Genomic DNA, 14,088 nt, shown 5'->3' on the forward strand with positions numbered 1-14,088 from the left:
CCGTCACACACACACCGTCACACACACACCGTCACACACACACCGTCACTCACACACCGTCACTCACACACACACACACACACACACCGACACTCACACCGACACTCACACACACACTCACACACACACACACACACACCGTCACTCACACACCATCACATACACACACACCGTCACTCACACACCGTCACTCACACACACACACACACACACACACACCGTCACTCACACACCGTCACTCACACACACACACCCACACACACACACCGTCACTCACACACACACACACCATCACACACACACCATCACTCACACACACACACACACCATCACTCACACACACACGCCATCACTCACACACACACACACACACACACACACACACACTCACACCGTCACTCACACACACACACCGTCACACACACACACACACACACACACACACACACACACACACACACACACACACCGTAATGTACTGAAATGGAAGATGCTTAGCAGGCAGACACGATGCGGAGGAACAGTCGAGCCGGGCTGTAGTGCACAAGCACAAGCACGAGCGCGAGCGCACTCTGCCCGTGGCTCTCCTTTATTGCGTAATAGCACACTCACGAGCCGGACGGCTCCAGCATTACTACGACGCCTCAGGCGGCGCGCACACCTTATATCCCTTGCAGATACGATGACCACCACGACCACTCCCTCCATCATCACGCCCATCATGCATCATCATCACGCCCCTCCCCGTAGGCCCGCAGACTACACCACACTCCTCCCTGCTAAAAGTATGATTATTAAATGATCACCAGCATCATAAGCATAAACATAAACCTCGACATAAACAAGGCACCAAAAATGAAAACAGCGAAGTACAACAGCACACCACATCATATAATGTGTCGATGCGAGCGAGTGGAGCAGCAAAGGCCAGGTTCCAAAGACGGAGGTGCACAAAGCACCCACTAAACTCTGACCGCGTTACCGATATGAAGCAGCAAAATGAGAAGCACAGCAGCACTACACAGCAAAAACGCCCCCAGGCGGCCCATGCTGACATGGGCCTCGCCGAGGTCGTGGCGACCTTTCGAGCCAACCTCCCCCGGCACCATCAAACGCCTCCGGCCCACTCCCCCCAGGCAGACCCGACGTAGATAAACATTCCGAGGTCGGAAGCCCGCTGTCTGGAAGCCGTGGCGCCAGCCTTGATCGACCTTGGCCGGGGGCGCTGAACAGCGCCGCTGGCTGTACGCATTTAATGCTCCAAAACAACCCACGCACTACAATCAGTTGAGACGCCAACGCCCGTCCAAACGGCCTTGAGCGAACACAGAGAGCTGCGCTCTCAAGCAGAGGTGGGGGTAACGCCGACCAGGGCACCAGTCTTGGTTCCGAGTCGACCTCTGAGACCCACACGGCAGCTAGACGGGAGCAACTCCATTTAAACCACACTGCAATCATAGGCTCGTTATATATCACTACGAACATCACTCGAAGCATCGCAAACTCACTTTTCCGTACAGCGCGGTTTTTTGACAAACCCCCAGCACATGACAAAGCAACTACCTGCGGCCTGGGGCAACTGGAGGCCAATAAACCTTCTTTATTCGCCCCCACATCACATTGATCATAATACCAACTCCATTGACTGATCTCCGCCAAATCCACTTTCACACGAGAACTGCTGGCATTTATCTCAACAACGTTAAACTGCATCACTAGAGCAAGGAAAAACACATATGCCATGAACAACAACCCACAACCCACATCACGAGTCCGTTTCTTGGTTGTCGACTCGATGTTGTGACTCGCGACTCCCTTTAACGCCACAGGCTCACCGCCACCTGTTGAAGCTGCCTGAACAACACCGACGCGCATTGCCTCACGAACACTGCCGAAGCGCGGGAATTCATCGCGAGCGAAGCGCGGGAACTCATCGCGAGAGCTGATACGGCTCTCGCCGCTCCCGAACCGCACATCACTGCCACCGGCAGCAACGAACGGTCGCTCCCGCTGCATCGACGCGGCCTCCGCCGCCAGAGCCTCGCCCTCGGTACTCGACGAAGGCCTCGAAGAGAGCACTGGCACATCTGGAGGTACGAACCGGAGATCCAGTCCGAGGTGCGCCAGCCAGTCCCGACCCAAAAGGGGGGGCCCCTCCCCTCGTACAACGAACACCGAGAGCCGGGCGCGTCGATCTCGGTAGCGCACTGAGACGTCGGCCCTCGCAAGCGGTGCAATCGCTTCACCGGTGTACGTGTATAACGACAAGGCCGTCTTGACCAGTCGAATACCGCGAAGACCACGAGCCGCCTGCTCATCCATGACCGACACTGCAGCCCCGGTATCCACGCAAAAACACAGTCGGTTGGCCATTCACTTCGACCTCAACCGTGAAAGGCGTCGTCATCTCCGAACCAACGGAAAACAGACTCAACCGTGGTTGCATCTCCTGCTCCGGCTCGCCGGCATCGACATGCCCCGGTTGCAGGCCGATCTCCAGGTCACTGGGGTCCTCCCGCACCTCGTCATCCAAGACCCCAACGGAGGCCCCCGCCATCCGACACACACGCTTCAAATGTCCCACCTTGTGACAATGCAAACACGGTGTTCTTATACGGGCACATTTGTCGCAGGTGCGGACCCCCACACCCCCAGCAGCCGCGGAAAGCCCCTTCGCTCCAGGTGCGACCGTGCTGCAGTGCCCCTTCGCTCCCGGTGCGACCGTGCTGCGGTGCCCCTTCGCTCCCGGTGTGACCGTGCTGCGGTGCCCCTTCGCTCCCGGTGCGACCGTGCTGCGGTGCGCGCCCTCGTCCCTGCGGCACTTGAGCCATCGCGCGGACTCCGGGCTGCGCGACCTGCAGCACTGGTGCGGTCACCGCGTGGACCTCGGGATCAGCCGCCATGCCCCAGCTGGAGCTACTCATTACGTCCTGGCCAGCAATGGCGCGGACATCCGTGAGTGTCTGCTCGACAGACGAAGCAGTCGCGACCGCCGAGTCGAATGTGATGTCGGTCAACCGCAGGACGGCTGCTACCATCTTTGCGTTTCGCAGACCAGAAATAAAACGATCTCTGAGCCGTGCCGGACGCTCCTCTGTCGTGAATTTGCACGGCACAGCCGAATGCTTTACTCGTGCTACGAAGTCCGCAACGCGCTCCTCGCCACCCTTAGCGAGATGATCGAACTGGAACTGCGCGAGATGTAACGACTTCTCTGGCGCCAAGTGGGTCTTCATTTTCGCCACGATGTCCTGAAAGGATAGGACGTCATCACTGGGCCTATTTGGAGCCACCAAATCACTCAGCAGCCGGTAGTGCTCCGTCGATAGCGAGGCGAGCAAGATCGCCTTGCGTTTCTCTTCATCCTCTACATCATTCGCCCGAAAGTAGCAACCTAACTGTTCAGAAAACAACTCGAACTCATCTCCCCCGAACACGGGTACGCGTCCGTGTGCCGTGCCCCGACCTTCTGCCATGCTCGTGCTGGTGAGACCCTTGGCTCCGTAGCTTGGAACCGCCCGGGTTACTTGCCGCCCTGCACACGCCGATCCGAAGATCCTCGTTCGCCAACGATGCTTAGCAGGCAGACACGATGCGGAGGAACAGTCGAGCCGGGCTGTGGTGCACAAGCACGAGCGCGAGCGCACTCTGCCCGTGGCTCTCCTTTATTGCGTAATAGCACACTCACGAGCCGGACGACTCCAGCATTACTACGACGCCTCAGGCGGCGCGCACACCTTATATCCCTTGCAGATACGATGACCACCACGACCACTCCCCCCATCATCATGCCCATCATGCATCATCATCACGCCCCTCCCCGTAGGCCCGCAGACTACACCACAACACACACACACACACACCGTCACACACACACACACACCGTCACACACACCGTCACTCACACACACACACCGTCACACACACCGTCACTCACACACACACACACCGTCACTCACACACATCGTCACACACACTCACACCGTCACTCACACACTCATACACCGTCACTCACACACACATACACCGTCACTCACATACACATACACCGTCACTCACACACACATACACCGTCACTCACACACACATACACCGTCACTCACACACATCGTCACACACACACACCGTCACTCACACACACATACACCGTCACTCACACACACATACACCGTCACTCACACACACATACACCGTCACTCACACACACATACACCGTCGCTCACATACACGTTCACCGCCACGCACACACACATGCTCCGTCACTCGCACACACATACGCCGTCACTCACACACACATACACCGTCACTCACACACATCGGCACACACACACACCGTCACTCACATACACATACACAGTCACTCACACACACACACACCGTCACTCACATACACATACACCGTCACTCACACACACATACACCGTCACTCGCACACACACACACACCGTCACTCACACACACACACACCGTCACTCACACACATCGTCACACACACACACCGTCACTCACACACACATACACCGTCACTCACACACACATACACCGTCACTCACACACACATACACCGTCACTCACACACACATACACCGTCACTCACACACACATACACCGTCACTCACACACACATACACCGTCACTCACACACACATACACCGTCACTCACACACACATATACCGTCACTCACACTCACATACTCCGTCTCTCACACACACATACACCTTCACTCACACACACATACAACGTCACTCACACACACATACACCGTCACTCACACACACACACACCGTCACTCACACACACACACCGTCACTCACACACACACACTGTCACTCACACACACACCGTCACTCACACACACACACACACCCACACACACACCCCGTCCCTCACACACACACACACCGCCACACACACACACACACACACACCGTCACACACACCGTCACACACACCCTCCCTCACACACACACACACACACCGTCACCCACCCACACACACACACACACACACACACCGTCACTCACACACACACACACCGTCACTCACACACACCGTCACTCACACACACACCGTCACTCACACACACACCGTCACTCACACACACACCGTCACTCACACACACACCGTCACTCACACACACACACCGTCACACACACACACACACACCGTCACTCACACACACACACCGTCACTCACACACACACACAGTCACTCACACACACCTCGTCACACACACCTCGTCACACACACCCCGTCACACACACCCCGTCACACACACCCCGTCACACCCTGGTCCGTGAATTATAGTAAGGATTTGGCCTCCTCTAGAGCGTATAGCATATAGGATAGGGGGAGGCTTATTACCTGTTGTAGGGTTTGTTTTGACACTTAGTGCCCCAATCTTTAATGGTATCACAGAGTTTCTGAGACCACTAGGAGTACTAAACCACCATTTCGGTTTTCTTTTCTTCCTTTTTTTCTGCCGATGTTCAAGCTGTATCTCAGAACTGGCTTGGACTTTTGGAATAAAATTTTGCATCAATAATTGTGTTTAAAAAGTATGCGGGGTGACATTTTTTTGACCTTGACAATTTAACATTTTTTTATCATAACTCAACTGAGGTTTGTCCGATCAGAACGAAATTGCCCTCACTAGATAGCCGAGAGCAAAGCGCATTTACACTTAAGTTACAACATACCCCTCAGGGTTAAAGGTCAAGGTCAAATGGTGCTCTGAAAAAACAAACAAACATGTTTTTTGCAATCGCTCAATTTATGCGAATCTAGAATCTCAAAGTCCGCTTCACCTTCCAATATGTTCTTGCATTATAATAGTGTACCTATATTTAAGTTGTGCACTGGATATTTGCTTGGAGTCCTTGACCTACGTTTTTTGGAATTCGTCTTCTTAGTCTTCTTACAAGTCAACGGGGTTGCTGGCGGAACGTTTGAGGCTATATTAAAGGTTTTTCCTCAGTTATTGACCTTTGGCCTTTGACCTATTGACTTGTATTGACCTCAAAAATAATTGGCAGTTGAATTCAGTGAACTGATTTATAAATCCTCTTCAAATTTAAAGTCAATCGGATGAAAATTGAGGATTTTAGAAATACGATAAAGTTGTTGACCTTTGGCCTATGTTGACCTTTCGACATCAAAATCAATAGGTTTCTTGCTTATGACCAACTCTACCAGGTGGTACAATTTCGTGAAGATCGACTTAAAATTGTGACCTGCAGGTGATTGACAAAGAAACAGACAAACATACAGACAGAATAACACACGTGACCAACCAATATACTTGAAAAATTTTCGATTTTGCAAGTAACAAACAGAAAAATAAGCAGTCATAAACTGGTACTTACGAAATCGTCAACTTGACCTCTGACCTTGTCTAATAAAAGCTGTCTCGAGAAAAGGTAGCGATGCAAACTAGAAGTTTCTACGATGATTCTGTACCAAACCATCAAAAATCGAATGTTTGACCTCACTGTAACCTAGACCTTTGACCGATTTTGACCAAAATCTAATCAGCGCTAGCCATCACCCTCCTGAATCACGTGGTGTAATTTGACATTGGTAGCTTCTTCCGTTCTCGAGTTATCGTGCCTACAAACAAACAAACAAGCAGTCATAGACTGGTACTTACGAAATCGTCAACTTGACCTCTGACCTTGTCTAATAAAAGCTGTCTCTCGAGAAGGTAGCGACGCAAACCAGAAGTTTCTACGATAATTCTGTATCAAACCATCAAAAATCGTAATGTCGACCAAAGCAAAAATCTCCATTTCTCCACGCAATTATACCTTAACGTAACTCAACGACGCGTCTGCTCGAGCGCACTGCATCAAGGGATGGCCCGTGACGCGTCGAGTGAAATATTTTTTATACAATCTTAAAACGTCTCCAAAACATCCGATTTTTACCAGAATTTCTACAACTGAGTTTTAAGCGTCCTAAGCGATCGCAAAAACCGAAGACAAAATTAAAATCGAAGTTAAAATGAACTCGTAATGTCGAGCAAAACAAAAATACTCAATTTCTCCACGTGAATTTACAGAATTATGGTTGACCTCACTGTGACCTTGACCTTTGACCGATTTTGACCAAAATCTAATCAGCACTAGCCATCACCCTCCTGAATCACGTGGTGTAATTTGACATTGGTAGCTTCTTCCGTTCTCGAGTTATCTGTACCAAACCATCAAAAATCAAATATTTGACCTAACTGTGACCTTGACCTTTGACCGATTTCGACCAAAATCTAATCAGCACTTGCCATCACCCTCCTGAATCACGTGGTCTAATTTGACATTGGTAGCTTCTTCCGTTCTTGAGTTATCATGCCTACAAACAAACAAACATACAAACAAACAAACAAACAGAAACGGATGTCATCAATATACTTACAAAATCTTTAGATTTCGTAAGTAACAAGCAGTCATAGACTGGTACTTACAAAATCGTCAACTTGACCTCTGACCTTGTCTAATAAAAGCTGTCTCTAGGGAAGATAGCGACGCAAACCAGATGTTTCTACGATGATTCTGTACCAAACCATCAAAAATCGAATATTTGACCTCGCTGTGACCTTGACCTTTGACTGATTTTGACCAAAATCTAATCAGCGCTAGCCATCACCCTCCTGAATCACGGGGTGTAATTTGACATTGGTAGCTTCTTCCGTTCTCGAGTTATCGTGCCGACAAACAAACACACAAACAGAGGACGGAAGTGATCAATATACTTACGAAATCTTTAGATTTCGTAAGTAACAAACACACAAACAGATGATGGAAGTCATCAATATACTTACAAAATCTAAAGATTTCGTAAGTAACAAGCCAGTAGGCGACATGGCTGCTCGCTCTCGATGGAAAGCTGGCCGACGCGACTTGCCGATATTCATGTTCCTGCTATCAATCAATTTAGCACAATAAATATGATTATCACAGCCCTCTCAGTTTGCGCCCAGAAATCCGCCTTGTGAAATTTCAGGCATGTTTCCAAAGAGACTCTAACAAATGGCAGCCCTGGTAATTCCATTTCTCTCTTCGCTAAATATTTTATTTTTTTATATGATGCTGTAAGACATTCTCCTTGGGCACAAAAATAACAGGTCCCTCGGAGGTCCAGTTTCGGAGGAATTGATTTTTTTTGTACAGTCCACAATAAGTGTATGATGTACGATAAAGTATTTTAGCTGTTGCTAAGCAACGGTGGTGTGCATAGCAACCATTCATTTTTGTGTACATGCTCGCCACATTGTACAAATTTCACCCAAGTTTCATCAAAATCAAACTCTTTCTCTTCGAGATATTCGCAATTAACCGTTTCTGAAATGTTCGACATGTACTCGCCCAAAACCTATCTCCTCCTACAAATATTTTTTGTTAGGGCTGCAAATTGGCATGAAGGGGGCTAGATAGATTGCGCACACAACTCTAAGCTTCGATTTTTCGATTTTGATTTTGATTTTTTTCGATTTTTTGACCACTTTAAAGGGCCGTTGCTATGTCATTGCTAGGGCCCGGGGTCCCATATTCGAAAGCACACGATTCCCAGAAATATTGGTCCTACCTACCAAATTTCATTGGAATCGGTTGAGTGGTTTAGCCCCTATGCTTGACCAAAGCTTCGTGGACAGACAGACGTATGGAAATGTCCAGAATAAGGGTGCTCTTAGAGCAGCCAACAGAATACTTATAATATATTTGCAGCATCCTTTCCCTAAATATTATGTTTGTGGGGTCGACGGAGGAATTTTATCGGAAAGATAACATCGTATAGAGTTGCTTGGACTGTCGACCAGAAGGAGACATCTCAATGTAATTAAGTAGGGTAGCTGTGAGCTTAAGTGTTGCTTGTCACCAAACAGGGATGGTGCGGTACTAATTATATAGGGATTAAGGATAATTCCCCTCTGTGCCCCCTCTGTAATTAAGTAGGGAACCTGTAATCACCCCTCTGTGACTTTTCTCAATGTTTTTGTATTGCCAACCAGCAATGATAGAATTACGTTTTTGTAACGGTAACGGCCATTGTAGCCAAGCTGCATGACCATGTGGGGAGAAGGTCAGGACAGGTTTGGGAGCATGTGCCAGAGCAGCGCGTCGCTGCATCCACATTCTGCCGCTACTCCAGGGGCCTCCATATGGCCATCCCCCAGACATATGCCTGGCCCATCCCCATCTCCTTGAGATGCTGATCAACCTGCTGCAACAACGAGGCACATGGTCGGCCCGTTGGCCTCCTCCACTCATGAGGCTCCCTCGCTGAGAGAATCTGGTGACCAGGACCAGCATCAGAAAAACGAGCCACATGTCCATAGCTGACGCTCACAAACTATGCAGGTAACAAATCTCATTTGAGTCTCTCAGCAATCGCTCATTGGACACAAACTCCGATCAGCGATAGCCAAGTATTTTCCGAAGAGACCTGATACCAAAGGAATTAATTCTCCATCTCAGATGGCTGGTCAGAGTCGAAGTCTCACATCTGTAGAGCAAGAATGGAAGCACCAAGGATCAGAAGATTTGGACTTTTGTCCACCTGCACAGTATCGACAGCGCCACACCCCATGATTCAGCGAATCCATGCCTCCCCAGGCCTGACCCAGATGTCTGTTGACCTCTGGCTCACAGTCAGCAGAGACATGAATATCACTGTCAAGGTAAGTGAATCTCTCTGTGACTTCAACATCCTCACCACAAACAGGTACAGACAAGATAGCAGCATCCACGATGTCATTGAAAGCTTGTATATTCGTTTTGACCCAAGAAACCCGTAATCCCAGTGGCTCGGACTCCTCATTCAGCACCTTCAGGGCTCCCAAAAGGATATCTAGAGTCTCCGCAAAGATGACTGCATCATCTGCGAAATCAAGGTCAGAGATCTTGACATTCCCAAACGATGCACCGCAGCTTGATTTCTCCGACATCCTCCCCATAATCCAGTCCATACATTCGCTGAAAGGTGTGGGCGCCAGTACACACCCCTGACGAACTCCAGTACAACTGGAAATAAGTCATAGATGGTATTACCACATCTCACAGCACTCTCAGTTCCAGAGTATAGTTTAGACATCAGATCGATCAGTTTTGGTGGCACCCCACGAAGACCAAGAATCCTCAAGAGGGCATCCCAATTCACTGAATCAAACGCTTTGCCGAGATCAACAAAGGCTGCGAGCAGCCCCTGCCGAAACTCTCATCTGCATTTGGTGAGGACCCAAAGAGCAAGGATACAGTCAATCATTGACCTCTCTGGTGTAAATTCTGACTGCTTTGGACGCTGGTGTTCAAGCAGGTTGTGGCGAACCCTATCAATAATTACCCGAGCAAAGACCTTGCCCGGCACTGAAAGCAGTGTCACCCCTCAGTCCTCGATAGTTGTTCCAGTCTTGGCGATCACCCTTCCCTTTCCAGAGAGGGACAACAAGTTGGGATGATTTCCTCTTCCAGTCAGTTGGGATGATGCCTGTGTTCCAGGCAGAGCACAGAACTGCATGCAACAACACGAGTACAGCATTTCCACTAGCCTTGAGACCTTCAGCATGGATGCCACTGATCCCAGGAGCTTTTCCCCATTTCTGTGTTTCCACAAACGACAGTGGATCACAGTTGATTGGAGAATAAGCAAAAGGGTTAATAACACCACCGACATCCAACTCGACAGCTGGTGGATCAGCCTGGGACAGCCTCTCAAAGTAACCGCCCCATCGGGCCTTCACTTCGGACTCCTCTGTCAAGAGCCCACCACCCTCCGCTCTAACTGCAGGACACCAAGGGATGGGCTTGGAGGAACGCAATGTGCGAATTCACTTGAAAGCAGGATGAGAATCACTTGACCACAGGTGTTGCTCTACCCCCTCACAGATTCCTCGAACATAGGCCTCCTTGTCCACCCTGAGCATACGTGCAGTTTTACACCTCAGCTCCCTGAACAGCTCAGCTCTGCCATTCAGCCTGGCCCTGCGACTCTGGTCAATGGTATCCAGTGTCCCTTGTGAGACAAAATTCTTTTTCGCCATACGGTGAGTTCCAAGACATCCACCGGCAACATCAAGGATGGTGGTCTCGAAGGCACACAACAACTCTTCAGGATTTCCCAAAGCACCCAGATCCCCCAAATCTCCACTCAGCCTGTTCGCAACCTCCTCAGCTACCCTCTCATCCTTGAGCTTGTCAACATCCAGCCGAGGCTGGGATGGTACCATTCTCCCGGATTTAAGCTGAAACATAAGAGTTACTGCAATAAGCCTGTGGTCGGTATTGAGGAACTGAGCACTCCTCACTTCCTCAAGGAAGGGTGGGTAGGTCAGAGACCACGACACTGCAATTCTGGATCGTACTCCAGTGATCATCAACAAGCATATGGTCAATCTCCTTTGCCACACAACCAGCGTTGGAATACCAAGTACAGCGATGATCCTGTGTGTGCTGAAACCATGAACCAGCCACCCTAAGTCCATGACTTCTTGCAAAGTCAAAGAACTTAGTGCTATTCTGGTTCACAGTTCCAGACCCATGGGGACCAACACATGTCTCATAACCATCCCTGTCAATGCTAGTCAATGCATTGAAATCCCCCAAGACTTGAAGAGTATCTCTTCTGGGGCACTGATGAACCACAGATTCTAGGTGTCATGGAATGCATCCTTCACTGAGAGATCACTCTCTTCAGTCGGAGCGTATTCAGAGACCAGGGAAATGACACCTAAAGAGTGACGAATCCTTAGTCTCATAATACGCTCGTTGACCGGTGTTACCTCAATTATCATTGGTGTCAGCTTATTGGACACAGCTACAACAACAAAGGTGACCATCAGAGCGACTAGACCAATAGTAGGTGTAACCACCTGCCATGATCTCGCCACTATCCGGTCTCCGAACCTCAGAGAGTGCTGCAATACCGATGTTCAAACACTTGAGTTCAGATGATAACAGAGACAGGTGATCATCCTCTCTTAGAGATAGGATATTCCAAGCACCCACCCAAAGGCACCGCCTCAGGTTAACCAAAGGAGTCCACTGTCTGGTGGACGATGAGCCTCAGTGATGTTTTTGTATTGCCAACCAGCAATGATAGAATTGCATTTTCGTAATGGCAATAGCCATTGCAGCCGAGCTGCATGACCAGGTCGGGAGAAGCCCCGCCTCCAAGGGTGAGGTGGGCGAAGTCTCCCTGATGATTTATGGGGTGACGTGACATGGGAGAAGAGGAAGGGTGGGTAGGAGGGAGCAGATCGGAGAGGACATGGGGGAAGAAGCTCATAGCGAGAAAGGAATGGACGAGTGCGGAGCGAGGGTTGAACGAGTAGTCGAGGGAGGAACGTGGCTACACACAGGATCTCGCTTTGCTCTCCTCTCGGCACGACGAAGGTTGCGTGATTCTCGTACTTGTGCTGTGTGAATTTGCGGCGTGCTGGACAAGGCGCTAGCCATTGACTGATTGGCTGAGCCGTGAAGAGTGTGTGTTTCTGAGTAGGGAAGAAGAGTGTGCCTCGTGGCCTGATCACGGAGACTCAGAAATCGTCTCGTCGTGTGGGCCATCGTTGTGAACAGACCGGGTGCGGGAGAAGAACGGTCGGCATATTCGCTCTTGAGAATAAGCTACACCGCTGTCCGTGAGCCCTGACCTCGAATGCTGACTCTGACTTGCATCCTGTATGTCTTCCCACACAGAGAGCGACTGAGCACCATTTTGAGTGCATTTTCCTACGCATTGACGAAGCAGTTTGATGACCTTCAAGCTTGAGAAGCCCATCCCTGGGCACACAGCTCAGTGCCGGGATAAAGGAGGGCTTTTTCTTTTACTACTCTGTTCCCTTGTCTGTATTTAAGTATGCGTGGAGGTGCCTCAATTAGATTTAGATTTAGTTGATTTCACGTTTTTCTTTCATTCTTATAATATGAATTAATGTCATTCTACATATTTGATTACTGTTATTAAATTATTCTTTGTTGTATTTCATTTGCTTGTGTCTGTGTATCTGTTGTGGGTCGACTTCAAACCGTGTGCCTCTGTCCTTTACTGCCATTTCTTTCCCGCGCGCGCATTAATCTCTGAGTGTCCCGGCTGTCAGCCTCCAAGGGAGAACTGTTTGGCCATCCGTCCAGGTGGGGGTTAAACCTCCCCTGGACACTACAATATTTTGACCTTGTGACTGGCAGAATGCAATCTACCATTGTTGATCAACGTATTTGTAGCTGCAGCTTCAGATGAATCTCCTTATCGTACGAGTTTGTGACTGATTTTATTTGGCATGACTGTGTATTACAGGTGTTGTACACCCACCAAATACGTAGACGAAAGACTCGTGTGTGGCAGGATGGTTTTCTACGCCTCAGCAGTGTTGGAACGAAGGTAAGACGTGCTTTTATGCTGGTTTGGTGTGAGAATTTCCTTGATGGCTTTTACTGTATCAGGTTATTGGCTTTTTCTCCAAAACTCCCTCTCTCCATGGCTATTCTCTCTTCCGTTTTGACATTTTCTTCCCCTGCCCAGAGCTTCTGTTGCTGTCTCTGTCATTAACTCCATTGCTTACTGTCCCATGTCCACAATGACCTATACTCGCGCAGTGGATACATCTGGCTGCATATCCCTCTCTGCAACCTCCTAATGTTTTGTCTGTGTGATGTACCATCCATTCTGTGTCGTGTACCATCCACCCATTGTTGATGACTTCATATCTGTCTCAAATTCAGCAAATGTGGAGCAACTCATAACCATCCATCCTAACTCTCTGTTCCTCATGGTCTATCGTGACTTCAACTGCCATCAGGCTCGCTGATGGAGTGTCAGGTCTGCACCAAACAGTTATGGCTTTGCAGCAAAGGACTTTTACAAATTTGTTCTTTGCAGCAAACTTACCAAACCCAGATTTTTACGACTGGTTTATCCTCCCTGCTGGACCGAGTAATGGCTAACTTTCCATCCAATCTCTCTCGTTCCTCTTCTGCTGCTATTGGCTCTTCTGATCACTTTTTTGTCAAGACCCATATCTCTCTGGCTATTGTAAGGGAGCAACCTCAATGACGCAGAAGATGGCCGCTCGCACAAGCCAACCGGCAGGCATTAAAATG

At 49.4% G+C, this 14,088-nt stretch overlaps 1 protein-coding gene across 4 annotated transcripts in view; it reads left to right on the forward strand.

Annotated features, from left to right (window-relative positions):
• The window catches only part of ZGRF1 (zinc finger GRF-type containing 1), a 61,432-nt gene that overhangs the window by 754 nt on the left and 46,590 nt on the right, over positions 1-14,088 (forward strand). For all 4 annotated transcript variants that reach the window (XM_085875342.1, XM_085875314.1, XM_085875323.1 and 1 more), the window contains exon 2: positions 13,286-13,369. In XM_085875342.1, the coding sequence (XP_085731468.1) occupies positions 13,286-13,369 (84 nt within the window). The remainder of the gene's footprint in view (positions 1-13,285; positions 13,370-14,088) is intronic.

The sequence above is a fragment of the Eptatretus burgeri genome, chromosome 1, assembly GCF_056783735.1.
Source record: "Eptatretus burgeri isolate ZD-2024b chromosome 1, Ebu_testis_v1, whole genome shotgun sequence".
Taxonomy (NCBI): Eukaryota; Metazoa; Chordata; class Myxini; order Myxiniformes; family Myxinidae; genus Eptatretus; species Eptatretus burgeri.